The following is a 20630-nucleotide window of genomic DNA, read 5'->3' as shown; positions in this document are numbered from 1 at the left end:
ACGGGTGCATGCCGCAATCTCTTCATTTGGTCCTCATCTCTCGGACGAAGAAAGGCAAACAAGATGCAGCGGTCGACGAAAGCAGGTGCTACACCCGCGGCGCAAGTTTTGCACAAGGGATTCGGAACGATGGGTCTAACTCGCGCAATCGGTCGATGCGCGGAGCTATCGCCTTCCCGCGGCAAATAGACGACGGCAACAAAGCACGCTCCCGCCTGGGGCCGGTGTGGAAACTTCCACTGCGGCGCCATCTCGTCTTTATTTTTCTTGTGCACGTGGGGCTTATGCGTCTGCGTGCTAGAAAGCCGAATCCCGCGGCTTCACTAGAATGTGTGGTCACCGGTTGATACGACCGCATGCAGGCGTGCAGTGCGTTGAAAGTGCGGTGTCTTCCCAGTCTGTGAAGAACTTGGCCGACTTACTGCTCGCGCTGAGCACTGTGTTGGTAGGTAAACCATTAATAGAACACAGTGATATCTACACAGCGTAAAGTGAACATTAACTTAGAGTTTACCACTTTGAAGGAAGTGCTCCCATAAATGCTTGTACTCTTACATACCTCATAGTTAGCTCAGTGATTTTTTTCTGAAAGTACATGCTAGTCGTATGAATATATAAAGCGACCGAGAGAGAAGAAATGTCGAAGAACAAGTCTACGCCCTCTCCGGGAATATGAAAACTCTGCCTACGGCTGCTCCCGAAAAGGCACATAGAGACGTTCGCTCCCTTGTCGGTGAACAATCGACAGGCACGACGTTCCACTGGTGCCGTCTCGCAGCTGCGGGCGACTGCCGTGTCGTCGAAATGGGTTGCCGACTGCCTCGCAAATTAAATTTAGTATATATCACGATCGGTGGTTGATGCCCCAATCACCGCCGCATACGTTGCGCACACCCCAGTGTCACATCCCGGGTGTTGTGTAAGTTCTCTCTCTCTCCTTTCGTTTATATTTGCACGTTTATATTGCATGTCCCTTTCCTCAGCAAAGGGTAGTGAACAAGACACTGTGATAAAGTTAACCTCCATGCCTCCTCTGCCTCATACTCTCTCCCTCTCTCAATACCCCCTTTCCTCTTTCTCGTGAGGCCGGTCATTCCTAAACGAACCCGTCGTGTGTGATTTATCACGTCGGTTGAAATCCTGCCGAAGGGTCAGGGTTGCTGCGAAGGTCTTAGATCGTGTCATCTGACGTGTTCCGCTCTGTTAACAATCGGGTGTGCGTGCCAGGATACGGAACTGTACAATATAGTGTCTGTGCTATAGAGCGACAAGGGAAAACAGTGGCCTTTTTTCCTAGCCGCGTCAATGACCTTGTTCATATGTAATCACTTCCTTCAATCCCGAAGTACTTACATAACCAATGACAATAAGAAACCTTCGTAGACATTTTTTACATGTTTGCTTAGTGCCATAATTTCGTACGTGAGCGTTTCATTACCATTGGAGAACCAACGACACTTCTATTAATCATAAATTATGCTTATCAGCTACTTAGTCTAAAATCCCGCGTTATATCCGCAGCAGAATGAACTGTATCAAGCCATGAAGCAAAATTATTCCCATTTCTATAGTTCACGTAACTTTGACCGAGAGTTATTACCTTTAGACTATGCACGAGTGCAAGACAGCTCGTGGATGGACAGCAGAACATTATCCAGGCTTCGTTTTTGTAATGAAATGCAATACAGCCTTTCAGATATATGTCTCCATCTTGACAACTTCCCATATTATTGTGATGTTGAAACTGCGCGTACCAGCAATCAACTCCTGCTATGACAGCGTACGATTCCAAGCAAAAATTTATTTGTATATAATTTAGAAGCTAACGTAGATAAAAACTTGTTGATCGTCACCAGATATTTGAGTTCACTCGAGGGTAGCTGTGTACGCGTCTAACCTCGTTAGCAGGACGGGCTATAACGAAATAATGGATTTAACTATAAAATCATTATCTTACGTATTTCTCCCTGGAAGTTACCATAGATATCAACGTCTTTAAGACGTCCTCTTAACGAGGTAAAATTTACCTACTAACCTGGAATATATGAAGAAATTAGCTTGGAAATAAAATATTGAGTGAATAATATGGGGGCTTTTAACGTCCCAGAATCACGATGTGATTATGAGAAACGCCGTAGTGATCGGCTCTCCTCCGAATATTTCGACCATCTTGTGTTCTTTAGCGTGCAAAGAACGCCTCTGTGCTTAAATTTAGGAGCACGTTAAGGAATACCAGGTGGTCGATGTTAATCCCCACTTAGTCCCCCACTTAGACGCTGCTCATCATCACACCTCGGTCTTGGCACGTAACAGCCTCAGCGATTGTTGTTACGTATTGCTTGTTATTAGGCTGTATTTTCCGTAACAACAATAACGCGGATGTTTTATGCTTAAATAATAAAATATCTCGAGTTTTTACGTCCCAAAAACCACGGTGTACGGTTATGAGGGAGGCCGTAATGGAGGGTTCCGGAAATTTCGACTATCTCCAGTGTTTTTTAACGCACTCCGACACCTTATAGTACGTGGGCCTCTACCGTCTCGCCTCCGTTGAAATGCGATCACCATGGCATGGATCGAACCCACGACCTTCTGGCCAGCCGTCAATCCCCGTAATCGCTTTTCCCATTGTTCGCAACGCCTATTTGCGTTGATGCGCGCTGCGACAACTGTATTTCGTTGTCGCTCATGCGTTGGCAGAGCGAATGACATAGTGTGTGCTGGGAACGAACCGACCAATGAGGATGGTTTTTTTCAACGAACAAGAGACGAACGTGCCGATGGCGTTGGCGGCAGTATAGACGCTGTAGACGTGCATCGGCGCTCACGAGGGTGGCGTAGATGGCGTGTTGGGTGTAGCCTATCGTTCGCATCAGCATAAACGTGCACATAGAAAGCCGTAAGAAGGGGGGGCACCAATTTATTCGCATAATAAGGAAAGGGGGGGCGCAAAGTCTGCCACATACATTGACTTAATAGGGAGGAGTGCTCTGCGATTACCCCCTCTCCCCTCCTCTCCTCGGTAGGGGAACCCTTCGCCATACTATGCGCATTTCAAAGATACTTCGACGTCCAAATACGGACCACTTTGCAGCTCAGTGTGTTTAAAATGCGATATTTGTATTTTGAACTGCAATAGGGCCGTGACCATTTATTTTTATCTCCGGAATGCGGTTATTTTGTTGTGTACTACCGTGCGGCAATATACTATATCGTCCGCTATTCGGTAAGTGCAGAGCATAATACTTGTAGTAAGTACCTGCTGCGGCTATAAAGAAATATAACTATAACGAGCATAGCATAGTGGTCCTTCAAATTTGCTGTGACGGGAGGGGGAGATGTTGTTATTTTAATGGAGAGCTGGTGTTGTTTGTCTGGATTTTCGCCTGACTCGTGGTATAACTCTAACCTAACCGCAATAGATTCGTCCAGAGCTCGCCCCATTTTTTTACTCACTATAGAGATAAGCACGATGATCAGCGCAAGAAATGCCGCAAAAGTCGACGCTGGTTCATGAAAACTACGACCCTACCCGCTGAAGTCCGAGACTTCACTTGGTTGAGAGAATGGCAGGCGTTGCCAACGACCGACCGCCTTGCGGCGTGCGGTGTGGTGCCCTCCGCCTCATGTCCGCAGTGCGGCCGGACGGACGGACACTCTAAATCATTTACTTCCCGAATGTCCTGCGGCACGTACTTTCTGGCGTTTGGTGACCAGTATGCTTCAAGTCAGCATGCAATGGCAGTCGCGGCACAGAGACATTTTTGTTAAGTTGATGAGTTGTTTTTGTTGAGTATTGGTGCTTTTGTATTGGGGAAGCGGAGGGGACTGGCATGCCTGCGGGAACGCCCTCAGAGGGCCTCTGCTACATCGCTTAAGAACCATGATGTTAACACATCTGAACGAACAGTTATTAATTCTCTGGGAGGAAGCTTTAATTGCTCCTGTGGTGGTCAACACGATTGATTTTTCTCAGAAAGAAGAAGTGGCCATGCCTTGCCTTCATTACTGAGAAGGTAGGCTAGTGTTTGGAATTTCAATGAGCCAGCGTTTAGTATTGTATAAGTATTTATTTATTCTTATACGCATTTTTTAAATGTTGTTTTTTGCTCCTTTTCATGAATTGTACGTACCTCTGAGCATAGTTTTCTTTATGCACGTTAGAATTTCTGTTTACAGGTACAAACAATTCCTGTTGTGCATCTGAACGTACATTAAAGTATATTAGCAATGTTTTGAGAACGAACAATGTAACACATAAATGTCTTCTGTGTATGTATGATTTTTTTTTCAGAAATAAAATTTTCTTAAACAAATCTCTCCATCGTGTTCCCATTTCATTATGTTATTGCGTTGCACTAAGCGTATGAGAAGGAAGAGGATGAGAAGGTGGGCAAGACGTGCCGTTTTCATAAGTGCCAACTAACAAGAAAAAGTGAAGCAATAAAATCAAGAGACAATACATCCTGGCTTTAATAAACAATAGCCGTAATGCAGTTTCTAACAACGACAGCCTCCGCGCGCGCTGGCAGTCTGCGTTGCTCAGCTAGGACCTGAAGCACCAACTGTGGGCCGTCCAGCTAGCCGTGGTAGCCGCCAAGGGCCATCAAGCCTTGGCCGAAACCAAGGTGGGGTCCATGCCCATACCAGCAATTTGCAGGGCACTCAATTAAGTTACCTGATCTGATCTGATGCATAATAAATATATGCTAAATAGTAATATTATCCTTAAATAAAGGAAATATATGCGACAGAAAGCACCTCCAAGTATATAACATGTGTCCACTGTTATAACAGCAACCCAATCTCCATTCACCCTCAATCAAATCATTGAGTTGTTGTTCTCGTACTCACACGGACAGTAACTCGAGCTGGTTCTGCGCGAATATTGTTTGGCTTAATTGATATTTACAACAACTTTGTTCATTACGCAGTGGAGGAGGCGGAGGCATTTTGCGAAAGCGTGACTTGAGTGGCAGGCTGCGAAGCATTGGCTGCGGGCGGTGAAGATTCGTCGACGATGCCGAGCTCCGGGGCCGGCCCGTATCCGCAGGGCAGCTCCGGTTCCGACAGCATCTTGATGTAGCGACCCCGGTGGATCTCAGGCGCCTGGCACAGGAAGTAGTGCCATCTGTCCGTGTAGTCCAGAAGGAACCACAGCCGGCAGTCGCAGTACATCGGGTTGCCTGCGAGAACGTCCAGACGGGAAGGAAATACGATACGCTGATGATAACCGAATGCGTCGCTCCTCGCTGATTGATATGTGGGGTTTAACGTCCCAAAACCACCATATTGCGTCGCTTCTCGCTGACGGGCTGTCAAGGAGGCGGCCCCGTGTCGTTCTTCGCGGATCGGATTTGGGAGGTTAACTTTAGGCTGCGTAACTGGTTAACTAGTCAAGCGCGCGCGTTTCGCAGTCTGACAAACCGACAAATATAGCTTCTGTACGCAGTCGTCGTGCAGCATTTTTTTGTTTCTTTTTCTATGAGCATTGGTTGTGCAATTCGCGAGCTGCCTTGAAACGCGAATACGTGAGGATCTTTGTTTACGTGGTCGTTGTCCTATGACCATGACAGATGCGGTACCCAATGCGGGAGATTGGCACAATAATCAATCTATATTTCCGTTAAGTTCTGTGCGGTATCACTTTTATAGATTCTCTAGTTAATATATCGAGTAAAATTGTCGATAATCAATAAGGAACTACTTCAAGCCCAAACGATTTAGTAAGGTAGGCTAGGTTTTCTTTCAGTCTCAATTTTAAGTTCCTCAATGGCAAAGAAAGCAGCCGTGTGCTCTTATCCCTAGGACGCATTTGGTGTTTTCTCCCTCGAAAGTTTCTCTCGACAAAAATATCGAAATGACGCGGCCATCAACCCGCGTCCTTTCTTAAAGTGACTACGTTGCTTGTTTGTTTTTCAAGCTTGTTCCTAGCACGTGTCTAAAAATTTAGCTTACCCGAACGGCCTCATAAATTTGCACACAAGAACATGTTTGCATCCACCACTGCGCGGCGAATAAGCCAACAAAACAAAGCGCCGGTACGGAGTGACGTTACCTATGAGTCGTAGAAGCACGGTGTCTCTGTGCAGCGGTGCAACCTCTTTTTCGTCAAGGGTCGTGATCCTGTTGTCCTCGAGGTTGACGAACTGCAGTGCCGGAAGGTCCTCGCCGATCCCTCGCGGAAACGCTGCCAGCTGGTTCTCGCTGTGCGAGACAAATATGCAGAAAAGAAAAAAAGAAAAGGCAACGTGCAATCAACGTACGTGATCTCGGCCTCGGGTATTTCTGCGAAAGCGTCCGAGCAGTTTATTGCCGCGGCATCCGATGACCACTTTACGAGTCCCAGCTATGCGGAGACATCTTGGAGGGAGATTCGCATTCGAATCACGAAACCTCCTGGTTCGGAACAATTTTGTGGTTTGTGAATTGTTCGCTTAATGGGTGAGCTAGACGTGGTTAAACGAGAGCCTACTAAGCACTTCGCATGCCTCATCTTGGATGAAGTACCTAAAACAATCGCTATTGGCTTACCGTCATCTGAATCAGTTCTTGCTGGTGAAAATGAGAAAGAGAGAGAGACAGAAACAATTTTCTGTGACAGGTGGAAGAAAAAATAACACAATCTTGATACCGTACGTGCAGCAGTGTTCGAATTGACCAGTGGTCATTTTCAAACGTTCCTCTCTTTTTTTAGGGGTAGCGAATGCTGTGTAGGTCATGTCTTATAAGGCGAAGCCCAAGTTCCCACGATTTAAATAAAATGCAGCAAATTACGATGTATCTTTTTCGTACTTTTTTGCGTTAACTATGCGTGAAATTTTTATTATGGAGCAAAATGTCTTCTTTATAGCAGTGCAGCACCTTTCCACCATTTTCGCGCTCCACGACAAACGCAAGAACAAAAATTTCGCAAATGTAGAGCACATAGACATGTTAATAAAGTCACTATTTTAGTCTTGTTTGGCGTACTGAACTAGCGTAATGCAACCCAACTTTTTTAGCATGTCGTTGTCCGGTATAAAACGTCCCACTCAGCGACACAAAGCTAAAGCTAAACACGTCATTTTCACAACACTGTTACTAATTTGTTAATTAAGTCTTAAGGAGTGCACCGCCAGAATTACGCCACGTAACTTATCAACATAGGTTTGACTTCGTCTTTTTTGCACGTGTGCAGCAACATATGCACTCGGAAAGTTCTTTTGTACAACAGCAAAGCGAAGCAAATCGTTACTACTGTTGCTTTTTCCGGTAACTCGTGAAGCGTGGCCAATCACTCGACTGTAGAATGAACTTATATAGAAGTGCGGCAACTTGGGCTAGTTGGTATGACATGACAATAGTTATAGCGCGAGAACAGAACGACGACAAAGAGACCTTCGTCCTTCGTGTACTTCGTGTCCTTCTTGTCTCTTTGTCGTCGCTCTGTTCTCGCGCTATAACTATCGTCATGTGGAATGAGACTGCGAAAAAAAACATTCAATTTCACACAATGTTTCAACCATGGGTTTTCGATCGCACTCCAAAGCACACCGCCCGCATATTCGGCATCCTTCCAATTAACTAACACAGTGCTTATTTCTGTGCCGTATTTATCACGCTGCAGGGGATATTGAAGAAGATATATGATACTCCGTAAGTTTTGTCGGCGAGCCCAAAAACCCCGCGCAGTGAAATTCCGGCCATGGCGGCTTCATGTGCTTAGAATTAGCTACACAAAAAATTAACAAGTCGAATTCGGCAGAAAGCACTCTATTTCAGCGTAATAAAATTAAGAGAGACAGAAGAGCAGTCTCTTGAGGGTAACGTCAAGGCTTTGACCTCCCACTCGCGCTTTTTCGTCGAATCTAATGACGCACACATTTTTCAAATGTAAGCGTTTGTTACATCCTAAGTTAGTGTCTCATTGAAACAGACATAATTAAACTGTCCGACTTTCTTCGCTAACTGAATTGCGCAATCGCGCATAATTATGGTAATCGAAAAGCTCGACATATTGGCGACTAACTGTTATATAAACTGAGCATACACTGGTATCCTAGATGTCAATATCACCATGGTCCTGTGTATAACCAACCAGTTAAACTGATGCGCCTGAGACGCGAACAATCTACACATTCCCTGCTTTAGGTTAATTTAGAATCGGAAAAAGAGAAAGGGGGGGGGGTAAAAAAAACCTTATTTTCGCTAGTCGCCATCGTATTGTGCATCTGTAAGCTTTATTTGGAGGTAATAAACGATGTACACATGGTTCTGCGTAGACATATGGTTTGAGGGGAACACAATTGCTACAGGCGTCTCGTAGAAACCGATACCAGGTGGTCAGTTAGTATGTTTTCTTAGGTTAGCGGTGAAACCCTTTGTTTGTTTGCTAATTTTTGTAACAAAAGTTGGCTATAATGACGTTGTTTGTAGTTATCATCAATTTAAATTCAATTTAAATGTTTTAGCACACAACATTATCGGAGACGGAGAAGGTAACTCGTTGATAAATTAACAAAGCCATGCCTTTCACTTAACTTTCTCTCTCCCTTCTAAGTGCCGAGGATAACCCGCAGGTAACATGTTCTCGTGTTTAGATTGCTTGTATCAGTTGTGTGCGCATTAGATGGCTCGCGTTGCGCATAGTATTGTAAACATTATGTTGTAATCTGCATAACCTTGACATGCTTTTTTTAATTTTATGCGTCCATCGATTAACTTAGTCATCGTTGTCCTCTGAATCTTTGTCACGTGTGACCGGTGTTGGCGTGGCCATTACAAGAAAGATCATGCGCAAAAGAACCACTCACGCCAAATCCAGAGTGCTCAGCCTGGGCGCAGGATTCGGAAGCATGGAGCGCGTGAAGACCGCCAGGTCAGTGACGCGCACGATCACCGTCTCCAAGTTGGTCAGATCCACGAGCCAGTCGTCGTCCACCCTGTTCACCGATGAGTCGAACACGAACACGAGCTTCAGGCTTGGCGGAAGCTTGCCGAAGTCGCGCGTCAGGTTGAGATTCAGGTAGCGCTGTAGGTGTAGCTCTCGCAGAGCGGTCATGTTGCCCAGCTGCGACCAGGACGAAGGCAACGTACTGTCCCTGCGAAAGACCATCTTCTGCAGTGAGGTCTCGAGACCAGAAAGTGGTCCCTCACCGCCTTCCGGCGCGTCCAGCGAGCTCAGGACGACGTTGCTGAGAACCAGCTCCGATACGTTGAGACCCGCGAAAGCGGCCGGAGGAAGGCGGTCCATGACACTGTCGATGAGGAGGAACCAGGTATCCTTGGGAGATTCGCTTCGCGGTACGTGTTTCTGAAAGTCGTCGGGAGACTCGAACTCTCGGCAGATTATGCGCCGGTACTTGTGGCCGTCGATTTCGAGGCAGAAGGGTTCCGCTGACACCCAGGACAAAACCGTGGCGAAGAACATCACGGTGTGCAAGAGGGGAGTTTTGCCCGCGTAGTCAGCCATGGTCGACAACTTTTCGTAAGCGGAGGAATCGCCTTCCGCGTCGTCGGACTGTCTCGTGCCTAAAGGGAACGCGCTGACGGAGCCACTTCTTATAAATGCGGTCGGTCTAGAGAAAAACCATCAGTGAGAGAGAGAAAAAAAGAAGAAAAAGACAACCCTAATGCTGCTGCTGTTGCTATGAGTGTATGCACATTGCCCAGTCAAGTTTCCAAGACGGTCTGTTTAAGAGCTTGCCGAGCACTCGTGATGTGTTTTGTGCCATTTTATTTAATGGTCTTTCTATACACCTGTCGCGCTGCTCCTTTATTTTTCGAATTTCCCAACAAGGCCACACCGCAGCGGGAGCTTAGAGATGACAAGGAAGCTTTTGTGAAGGACGTGGGCGCGCCTTCCCGAGGCCGTCGAAAGAGGCGTCTCGTGGCGCTGGTCTTAATAGGCCCTGGCTGGCTAGACGAGTCATCACTTGTCTCTTCCGCGGCCTCTTGAACTCTCGCCGTCTGGCCTCTCCACGAACGCGCTCGCCTGTGCTGCGGTATATACGTTCTCGTTCTTTTGTTTCGCGCAGTACCAATCGCGTACGCGAGCTGGCTCGAAGACGCGCGGTCTTTGCTACTGCAACGAAGAACAACATAAACTCGTTCTTTCCCGCTCACAGCCAGTGGTCCAGGTAGATGAGGCATAAACTGTATGGTGTCACGACAATCGTCGGCGTGCCCAGTATTGCACTGGTAGTTTTTTTTTTGTCTTGTACTCGCGTCCTGGCGTTATGGGCGCTGTCACTCTTGCTGCGGCCCGTGGCGATGGGCTAAACGTAAGCTGACAGGACCTCGATGCTGCTCCGTTGTCTCATAGCTTATGCAACCCATATCTGCGTTGACTGTGGCACCGTTGAATCATCCGACACTCGGGTGGCAGGGTATAGCGCCGTTATGGTGGTCGTATAACTTCTCTCTTTGCAAAGCGAACTGCAAGGCAAGAGGAAAGGAGTGCGTCGAGAAGAGGAGGAGGTTGAGAAGTAAGGAAAGCCGTTCACCATGGCTTGCAGCCTAAGTTTTCGCAGCGTAAATTGTAAGTGTGTGTTCGTCAAACGAACATGAAGCGCGTTAAAGCACAGGAAGCGGAACTGAGGAAACAGAGAAGGGGGTAACCTTGTTTTGCATCGCCAGTAACTGTGTGATAGTATAGTTTCAAGTTGATAAACATTTGTTGTCTACACAGTTGGTCGACTCCTTACACGTATTACATTGTAGCTGCCAGCGCAACCACTCACATGATCGTTACCGTAAACTGGTTGACGTAGCATTTCTCTATTTCACATTCTTCCCCTCTCTCCTTCCTTCTCCTTTCCCCCTCTCCTTCTTCCCACGAGACGCAACTGCACTTTCCTCATCAACTTGACATTACCTTTAAGTTATCTGGTTGTACGTGCTGTAATCAAAGTTTAATTGAAAGGCGCGACGTATTATTGTCTAAGTATTGATTCCAAGCACTTGCAATTACTTAACGTTCACCTTAGTAGTTGGACTTTTTTGCCTAAGTCAATGGAAAGTGTGGCTGTTTCATTTCGTAAATTCACTTTCAGCTGTTACTCCCAGGGCGTTGGCGGAGTTCGACAACTAGCTGAAGGACAAGCTTTCCGAGAGTTCCCAGCGAAGTTATGAGGTTGTCATCTGTGTGCTGCGAAAGCTGTGCTCGCCTAACAAGAAAAGGACAGGATAGCTGGGTGGGTTAGTTGTTTTCCCTCGATTAAGTAAAACCCTGAGCGCAAATTAGCCACGCGGGACCAACAAAAGAAAAAAAAACACCAGGAGTGATTGTGGTGTGTGCTTTTCTTTCTTGGTGTGGCTGGCGGACTCCTTCTCGGACATCATGAAGAGATTGCTCCAGCATTTGCAACTTCTAGGCCTGTCTGATGGATAGGTTTTTTTTTTTAAGTAGACCCGGACCGGGGTTCTTTTATTTTTAAATAAAGTTGTTCCCTCTCTCTTAGTCCCGCGTTGTTTATTTGCACTGTAAGTTTTATTTAATCATAGAAGATGACGGCACTCGGTAGATATACGTGTATTTGTGCAGCATGTCGAAGCGCCATTGAGGCATCATTCTGCTCAGCGACAAATGACCTTCGGCTGCACTAATTGTCGCGAGACTTCTCTCGCTTGCCGAGGTATGCACTTGGACCTAATTGCTTCTTCGCGAAACAAAAAACTACCTTAGTGTGTACGCATTGCACATGACTTTTGGCATCGTTATGAACGCGTAGCTAATGATGTCTAATTGAACCGCGTGGCATATCTGAAGCGTCGCGCACATTAACGTGAGTCACTGGCGTGGAGCGATAATTAACATGATTGTGCAGACTGTATATTCATTGATTGTCGAAGATTGCATGTGAGATAAAATTGTCAGTCACTGGAGTCTCAATCTTTTATTACATTCTAAGGAACTGTGTAGGAAGACGTATAATTATGAATAATGTTTATGAAATCGACTCTCTCAGTTAAAGCTTGATGTTGGGTGAAGTTACTGCATGGTATGACGGCTGTATTTTTCAGAGAGTATATCAAAGCAGGAATGATCCCACAAGCAGGCTGCGACACATCGTTTGGGCACAGACAGAGAAATTCTCGTTTTGTTCAATTATTTCAATTAGACATTCGTAGCTCACAGATGCTTGCCTCAAAGGATACCCTGGGAAATTAAGTAAAAAGCAGCAGAGGGTTATGATCAATATATTAAGAGCAGCAGCTATAAAAAGCATCATTTTAGCATTAATGACGTCGTTGCAGGTAGGAAGGCTTTATTTACAGGAATGATGTTACAGCGTAGACATGAGATTACAAGTACTCAGACAGCACTTACTCCATGCCAAATTCTTTCCTCTCTGGCTTCAGCATTAGACAACGCATGCTTCGAAAAAATCTGGAAGGCTGAAATTTATATGTCTATCACTCCCAGTATGGTTATAACATTAAGAAAACTGAATAAAATGAATGATATTTGCACGATAATTCTCGAAATAAATGGTAGCTTTCATATTCAGTGCCATTTATAAAAATTCATCAAGGCTTAAACTGGCTCGGGCTGAAATATGGCTACGCCTGCGCAGTAAAGCTTCCTTACACGCGTACTTTTTGAAAAAGCCTTAGTTCACCAATAATAGATTGAAATAAAAAGGTTGCGCTAAAAACAACACGTTCACAAAAAAAAAGATTACAGACACAAGCGCAAACTCCCACTATTTTATTCATGGGTAACACTGAATAAATAGGAAATAGAAAGAAATGTGAGAAATGTACATGTGCAGCCAAAAACTGCTTGTCTACACGGTACAGGCTGATAGAAGGATCACTCACATGCGCGGTTGCCTTTTGCGGTATAGTGAAACTCACCTTTCGTCAAACTTTGCCAGCATAGGGCACAATGAGCGAATAAAGAAAACGAAAGCATTTAATTGTAAAAAAAGCCACCTTGCGCGCTGGACCTGTCCATTTTGTTAAATTGGTTAAATTTCAGTGGCGCTGCTCAGGTTACACATTATAGCACACCCTGTATACACCGAGTACTTATGCCTATTATAGTATAGTCTTACGGACTACATCAAAGTAACAGGTTTACAGGCCTCCGCTTCTCTGCACTTCTGTGCATGAAAAAAAGCACCGCCGCACTTCGTGTTTTCCTCTAAATGAAGGAAGGAAGCAAACAAAGGGAGAATGCGGGGAGGTTAACCAGAAAGACATCCGGTTGGTAGAGCCCCGAGAAACTCTACACCTACAGCGTTATATATCTAGAGCCGATTTTACATTATTGGCACTTGCATTATAGAGTAGCCCGGCCGCGGTGGTCTAGTGGCTAAGGTACTCGGCTGCTGACCCGCAGGTCGCGGGATCGAATCCCGGCTGCATGCGGCGGCTGCATTTTCGATGGAGGCGAAACTGCTGTAGGGCCATGTGCTCAGATTTGTGTGCACGTTCCAAAATCCCAGCTGGTCGAAATTTACGAAGCCCTCCACTATATACGGTGCCTCTCATAGTCATGTGGTGGTTTTGGGACGTTAAAGCCCACATATCAATCAATCAATCAATCAATCAATCAAATCAATGCATTATGAAGTATTCACCATGCCCACATGTCATGGGTCAAGGACGAGAGTGGTTCTCGCCTTGTAGGAAAAAAAAAGAACTCGCGCTTCTCCACTCGAGAGCCACCTGACGAGAGTCAGCCGCGACGGACGCACTTTTCAGGAGCGAGTGGTCTTGTGAAGGACCCTTGAACTTCTAAAGCCTCGTTACAATATAAAGCCTGTCGTCGTCTGCTCAAAGACCACAATGAGCGTTCCTTCTCGCCATCGACATTGACGTGGCAGGTTGACAGCTCAACGTCGCGACTCTCGGCTCAACGTCGTGGCTCTCAGCTCAGCTCTCAGCCGGGACGTCATTGCTCAGGCCGCGACCGCTGACTTCACTGCATAGCTCCGCTTCTCTGAGAGACTGGATGGATCTGGTGGCCAGGGACGGGGGGTTGGCGCAAACGTAGTAGTTCCAACGCCTCGGGTACGTCAGAAGGAACGCCAGCCGGCAGTCACATGTGATCGGGTTTCCTGCACGACATGAATTAGCTTAGCTTCTATAATGATAGCAGCAGTCCACGGAGCTGGTCAATGATGTAGACGTCCATTTATAGGTGCGATAATCAGAAGTTATACGCAACCAGAATATACGTTCGGTGATGTGCACTATTATATAGCAAGCGTGCCGGTTCCAATTATAACACTGAGGCCTCATGTTAAATTACCAACTTCTACCGATGACCTCACAAGCGTCCATATACGAACTCGTCTGTTTCACCGCCCAGCTCTTTATTTCATCAGACACTGCTTTCGATAGACCGCCCACCACTCTGATCAACCCTTTTGCATTGCGCACCTGAGGAAACCAACTAAGAGCAACCCTCCAACGCCAGCGAGCCGGGCCTCCCGTCACCTGGTTATGTAAGTATAAAAAGGTGGCCTTGTGGTTTCTAAGATTGTTAACTCCATTGCTAGCGCTGCAACGCAAGTTCCCTGTAGCTTCCATTTCTTACAGTTTCCCAAATTCCGTCACCCAATCTCAAGTAAATGAAATTTCTAGTATTCCCGCTCTCTTACGTCCACTCTCTACATGTACAGGCCTAAAAACTTTCTGTGGAGAAGAATGCAGTCACCGTATACTGTGTAGTTCAGCGTTTGCATTCACATTGCATGGAACACTGTGCAGTGTTCATTGTAATGCTAGAAGCCGGCTTGTGATACGCACTTGTGGCGTAGTAGGCTAACGCATCACAAGCAGAAGCAGGCTTGTGGTGCAGAACAGGGCGAAAGAGTTCGGTGCATCTCACCAGTCATGCTGACGAAGCCTCTCTTGCTCTTTAGTGGCGCCAAGGTGCTCTCATGCAGCGTCATGATCTCATTGTATCCGACGTCCAAATGTCGCAATGCAGGCATATCCGCGGTGAGGTCCTCAGGCAACGATGTCAGGTGGTTTTCTCTGCGTTAAAGATACACCGAATTCGAGATATCTTCGGGGCCATACATCAGCATTTCGATATCACATCCCACTGTAGACAATTCAGAGTTCAACTAACGACTGCATCATGGCCTACCACGAGAAAAGTTCTAGAGACAATCTCTGGCGCTTATTCAATGCCTGATCGGCAGGAGATTTAATGTAAAGCTTCAGGGAATCCCCTCCCGCGTTCGATTTGAAAGCAATGAAAAGGGGCATGTTCTTGCACGCAAAACTTGGGCATGAGTTCTGAGAATAGCTCATGGTGCTGCTGACTATAACAAAGGTGTAATACGCAATCACTTGAGGACTGTCCAAAAGCATGGGTAATCTGTGGACTTTCTCGAGCACAAACGACGTTGTTGTACCGCATAAGAACGTACTCCGCATACACCCCGGCGGGGTCACTCAAGACTGCACCATTCGCTTTCTTACTTTGAGCCTTCGGCAGTCACATTAGCGACATTAAACACCTTTTTTGTTGGCTTTGCTTGCAGTTTGATAGAGAAAAAGCAGTGATGGTAGGCAGCTTGCACAAAAGTTATGCACCGGACATTTAAAGGTTTCATTTTTCCTGAAGGGCCAACGGCAACGAGGAGGAGCGTGCCTCGGATTTTGATGGCCTTCCTGGAAGCACTGGCACTGGGTTGTTCAACACGTGGTGACAGCCACTTACAATCCAGGGGAAGCTCAGATGGAACCATACCACCGAACATGTAGGCCAGTCTAGCCCCGCCTGCTACAACACCGCTACCACCACCACTACTGCAACCACCGCTGCCACCACATCGTTAAATAACCGAAATCGTACACGCTGCTTTCGTATAAGGGTTCCTGTGTTACGACGAGGTCGAAGCCACAAGTGGCCGAACTGAGAAATAATAAATTGGAATAAGCCTGACAAGAAACATATTTTCGCACGAACCATATATGCAGCAGAAGTTGGCGTTTTCCTATTTCATTGTAGCGGAACAGAAGACTACAAACGCACAGACATTGAATTTCACTGGGGGGGGGGGAGCGTTCATTCGTGACAAGTGCATACGTTTAAAACGCAAAAGTGAGGTAGTGTGAAGGTTGTGTGAAGGCTGTATTGTATGAGTGAGGTTAAGGTTATCTGTGTCTCTGTCTACCATGAGCGCCCATGTCTAGCAACGTCAAAGAACTTTAACCAGCTCTCATGTCGTGGGCTCAGAACTGCTCCCACTAGAATAGGGCTTGAAGCCTTAACCATGACACGTGACATTAAGAGACACGCAGAGAAAGACATGAAAATATGGTGGCACTCCCATCATCATCACGATACCGTGCAGTACAACTCCGCTATTTCATTTGTTGATAGACTATTACGTATACGTTATTGACGGCTGTATGCACAACCGCTTCGCGTTTTCATTTTGAAACTCACGCCAGGTCAACCATCATCAACCTCGGTGCCGGCCTGGGTAGCATCGATCTTGATATCCTCCATAGGTTCGTCTTTTTGACCATGACGGCATTCAAGCCGTGCAGCGTGGTCAACCAGTCTTGATCGACTCGGTCTATGTGTGCTCCCAGAATCTGGATCTCCTTGACGCTTGGTGGAAGTGAGTTGAAATCGGTCGTCAGGTTCACCTCTCTGACGTTCAACAGCAGGAGTGTCTCCAGCCTATCAAGCCCACGCAATAGGCTCCAAGAGTCGAGGGCCCTCGGCTGGTCGCTGAAGATCAACTTGCGCAGGTGGTGCTTGAGGGCGTCGAACGGACTGGTCGCGTTTTTCTGCTGATCGCCGTAAGCGCCTACAGTCACGTTACTGAACTGCAGCACGGAGACACTGGTGTCAGCGAAAGCGTTCGAGGGCAAGCGGTCCAAGTAACTGTCCTTCAGGACGAAGTGAGCGCAATTCCGCGCACGGTATCGGTCTATCATGGCAAAGTGCCGGGCACTCGTGAAGGCTTCGCAGAAGTAATAACAGTTGTACGTGGCATCTCCTGGGTAACACCTCGGATGAGCCTTTGTCAGGCACAGCAGAAAGGCACTCACTTGCGCCACCAAGAGACGTTGGGGTGCTGTCATTGTGCAGCGGAACGGCTAGCTGGTGCCCTTGTTTTTTACGACAAGCGTTAGAGCTCTTCGGAGACACACATGCACACACTTGAGTGCAGGGTTCGTTATATATATTGATGCTACGGAGACTGTTTTCTGAGAAGCGTCCTTTGCCAGCGTTCTGTGAACGCGTGCTGACTTCGACGCTTTCTCGTAGGTTGTGGAGCGCGAGTGCTTCCGCAATCGTAGCTCGACAAGGAACTTTAAGGTCATGAAGCTGACAGGCACCAGCGATTTCGTCCGACACTTATTCCTGGTACTGAGCAGATTCGTTCTCGTTGTGAGAACGTACAGCGTTATTTTTTTACTTCAAAGCACCCTGATAACCGCGATCTGTTGACTTCAACCGTGTCATACAGACTAGCCATTTCACTCTTGCAAACAAGGACGCTCCCGCCGTCGTTATCACTTCGAGTTGTCTAGGTTTTCTTATCGTGGAATCGTGGAAGTCGATTCACTCCGTTCCATTGAAAGCATGGCGACCGCCGCCAAATACGCGCTACAGACGTAAAGTTTTCTTGGCCATTCGCCGTCATTCAAGCCGTTGTGAAAAACCAGGGCCTTCGCTTTTCGGATCCCTCAACACCACCGCACGAGCGGAGCGACTGAACTTCTTTCAAGCTTGCGTGGCGTCCCGATAGCATCAGCGCAATGTCCCTTAGCGCTGTCTTCTTGTGACTAGAAAGAGTGGAACTTAAAGGCTTTGATATGCAGAATAAACAACTAAGTTTTTTGTGATTGATATGTGGTGTTTAACGTCCCAAAACCACCATATGATTATGAGAGACGCCGTAGTGGAGGGCTCCGGAAATTTCGACCACCTTGGGTTCTTCAACGAGCACCCATATCTGAACACACGAGCCTTAGGTTTTTTGTATAGTACATCCTAAAACGAATTTCTTGGTGGCCTGTGGTACGTTTTATTAGATATTGCATGCACGTCAGTGCAACGTAGAACATGTCTTTCTAGATAATAATGATTAACCATTCGGTTTCCTCCTCATCAGGCCAAACCACGATCACTTACGGGGCCAAAGTATGCAGCCCGTCACGCCGGCGCAAGAATCATCAATTGCGCCGAGTCGACGCTGCCGAGACAACCCCTTGAACTTGAGCTAGAACCTGTGGGTCCTGGCTACATACAAGGGACGGTACCGCCATCTAGTGAACACTGCAAGAACTAAACGGGAGGCGGCTACATACAGGAGGCGCACAGCCCACGACCTAAGGAGCTTCGCCCCTGAAAGAGCCAAATAAATCTGCTGCGCCTAACCTATGGCGTCGGCGAGGCGCCTCTCAAGTCATGTGAAACATTGCAGCATGCTTGCTTTGTACTTTGTCTGGAATGCACTTTTTGCTTCCACCTCGGCAAAGTAGTGGATCGTGTACACAGCTCCGTGCTGTCACGCTAAAGTATAAATAAATGCGTAAGAGCAGATTTTGTCTCACTTGTACAATCCTGTTACACGAACATACAGTGCGCCGGTTTTATATGTCCTTCCTACGCTCCTGCTTTGTAGTAGCATATTCCCCCCCCCCCCTTTCTCCCTTAAGAATGCGTATATTAACTTAAAAATACTAGTGAGCCAGTTGCCCCCTTATAGTAACGTTGCATATGATCTCGTTGATAGTGAAGATTGATTTTTTGCAGGCATAACAACGACAAGACATTAAAATGCGTGTTCATATTTTTTGTTATTCACTAAATCTATGTGGCAATAAAATTCAAGGTCGCGCTTTCTTTGTAATGTTAAAGGTTGTCTTACAATTGCTGCAATGTAAATTCATGTGCACTGCTTTGTGTACTACTTGTTTAGCCTTAGCTCAACTCTCTATACGAGTCGCCTGATGTTGAAATGTGTAATGTATATCAATTTTTTTATATCTGCATACTCAAACAATCATTTATGCATGTTGCTGGACCACTTCTGAGCGTAGCAGACAAGACAACCAAAGAAAAAGAGTCCCGTATACATGTGCTGTGCCAATGTATTGTTGCTGCAGAAATGATTGCAGCATATCTCCTTTTTTCAATACTGTGTAGAAATGTTTTGGAGTGATTGAGCTATACTAGTCAACGCATCCGCTTTAACTTTTAACGCATCCGCTTTGCCTCGTGCCATCACGTTGTGGAATGATCTTCCCGATAACTTGGTATCTGACACTAATCCTGTTTCCTTCTGCAACAAATTGGTCTTACATTTCGGTTGATAATTTCATGTTCACAGTTTCGTTCTTGTATGTATATGACATTCATAATGCTGTGCAAAAAGTTTTTTTCTAATGTGCTTATTGCCCCCTTATTTTTTGTGCTTTATTTTTGTTTGCTTAGGACGAACTGTTCACACTTCCTGTAAGCGCTTTCATGATTTTCCCAGTGTATTATACCACAATCTGTGCCATTTTACTTACACGTATTGTACACTTCCTAACTGCTGCGTGCCATGAACTGCATCTTTCTAGTTTTTTGGTAACGATGTATGATGTCAATTTATACTTACTTATTTCTTATTTATTTGTTACTCATGTCTTGAGCTTACGTTTTGGCACCTTTCGCCCTTTTACTTGTTGTACATGTCTTTGTTAGCCCCCCTTACTCAATGCCCTAACCAAGGGACTGTAAGGTCCCTGTAAATAAAATAAATAAAATTGTACGGTAGAAAACAGCGCTTAATGGCGGGACAAAGAAAGCACACAAATCACGGCGCTTCCTTTATTCATCCTGTTTATTAGCGCTGTTTTCTCTTCGTGGTGGGTACCGCTTTTCGGACGGAAAATGAAAACGTCTGACGTTGCCCTTGCGGTGATAGTTTGTGCATCCGTACGCGACAAAGTGTTCAGTTGTGGTGCCAGTACTAAGAAGTTGAGTTTTTGTCGGCTATAAAATATTAACGTAATTTTTTAAATTGTGCTGTGTTTTGACATTAGGACACGCTCTGGAAAATCTGCGTACTTTGATCATCAGAAATCCTGGTGCATGCTGTCATCTGAGTCTCTATCGCACACCTGATGCTAAGAGACATTAGGCTTTGCAGGTCTAATGTCAATCTAATGACTCATTAGGTGTACATTAGCTGCACATTAGACTTAAAATTTATTTTCATAAGAGCGGCCTCATGGGACCCTTCAGGATATCGAAATGCCAAAGCCGGAGGGGAGTCGTCTGCTACTTTTCCAACCACATAGGGGGCGCTCGCGAGAGGCACGCTTGAGCATGCGCAGTAGTTTTTTTTGCAAACTTTCCAAATTGCCTCGAGACCTTCGAAAAAGACATGTTCAAATGTCCGGTGCCTAAAGCTATGTTCACACTACGGTCGTAACGTGCGTAACAGCTCGTTCGGCATATCGAACGCAACGGCTATAAAAAGTGTTACCGCAGTTATGCCGATACCTTTGTTCACATTTACAGCTACGTACATTACGATTTTTACGATAGGCCAATCATTTTTGTCGCTGTAGAATCGACGTCACTAGCGGTCCAATATGGCTCCCATCAACACGCGAGCGCTGGCCGAGTTGGAAGAAATTCACGCTCAAAATGAGCTTATAGT

At 46.2% G+C, this 20630-nt stretch overlaps 2 protein-coding genes across 2 annotated transcripts; both read right to left on the bottom strand.

Moving 5' to 3' along the window:
• Positions 1–4449: 4449 nt before the first annotated feature.
• Positions 4450–9535, bottom strand: LOC119172060 (oplophorus-luciferin 2-monooxygenase non-catalytic subunit). Its single transcript, XM_037423031.2, has 3 exons — positions 8796–9535; positions 6059–6207; positions 4450–5186 (listed from the first exon to the last, which is right to left on the bottom strand). Exons 1-3 carry the CDS (start codon positions 9452–9454, stop codon positions 4927–4929), a joined length of 1068 nt encoding a protein of 355 aa, XP_037278928.2. The 5' UTR covers positions 9455–9535; the 3' UTR covers positions 4450–4926.
• A 2699-nt stretch (positions 9536–12234) lies between these two features.
• On the bottom strand, positions 12235–17218 carry LOC119171409 (uncharacterized). Its single transcript, XM_037422238.2, has 3 exons — positions 16403–17218; positions 14828–14976; positions 12235–14051 (listed from the first exon to the last, which is right to left on the bottom strand). The coding sequence occupies exons 1-3, from the start codon at positions 17047–17049 to the stop codon at positions 13867–13869; spliced, it is 981 nt and encodes a 326-aa protein (XP_037278135.2). The 5' UTR covers positions 17050–17218; the 3' UTR covers positions 12235–13866.
• Positions 17219–20630: the final 3412 nt, after the last annotated feature.

The sequence above is a fragment of the Rhipicephalus microplus genome, chromosome 4 (genome assembly GCF_043290135.1).
Source record: "Rhipicephalus microplus isolate Deutch F79 chromosome 4, USDA_Rmic, whole genome shotgun sequence".
NCBI lineage: Eukaryota > Metazoa > Arthropoda > Arachnida > Ixodida > Ixodidae > Rhipicephalus > Rhipicephalus microplus.
The sequence above is the reverse complement of the archived record's forward strand: the minus strand, read 5'-3'. Positions and strand labels throughout refer to the sequence as shown.

Coding starts and splice junctions, on each gene's coding strand:
- LOC119172060 (XM_037423031.2), bottom strand. CDS start 9,454: ATGGCTGACTACGCGGGCAAAACTCCCCTCTTGCACACCGTGATGTTC. Junction 6,208..8,795: donor CTGAGCACTCTGGATTTGGC/GTGAGTGGTTCT, acceptor TGTCTCGCACAG/CGAGAACCAGCTGGCAGCGT. Junction 5,187..6,058: donor CGTGCTTCTACGACTCATAG/GTAACGTCACTC, acceptor ACGTTCTCGCAG/GCAACCCGATGTACTGCGAC.
- LOC119171409 (XM_037422238.2), bottom strand. CDS start 17,049: ATGACAGCACCCCAACGTCTCTTGGTGGCGCAAGTGAGTGCCTTTCTG. Junction 14,977..16,402: donor TTGATGATGGTTGACCTGGC/GTGAGTTTCAAA, acceptor TCTTTAACGCAG/AGAAAACCACCTGACATCGT. Junction 14,052..14,827: donor AGGCTTCGTCAGCATGACTG/GTGAGATGCACC, acceptor CATGTCGTGCAG/GAAACCCGATCACATGTGAC.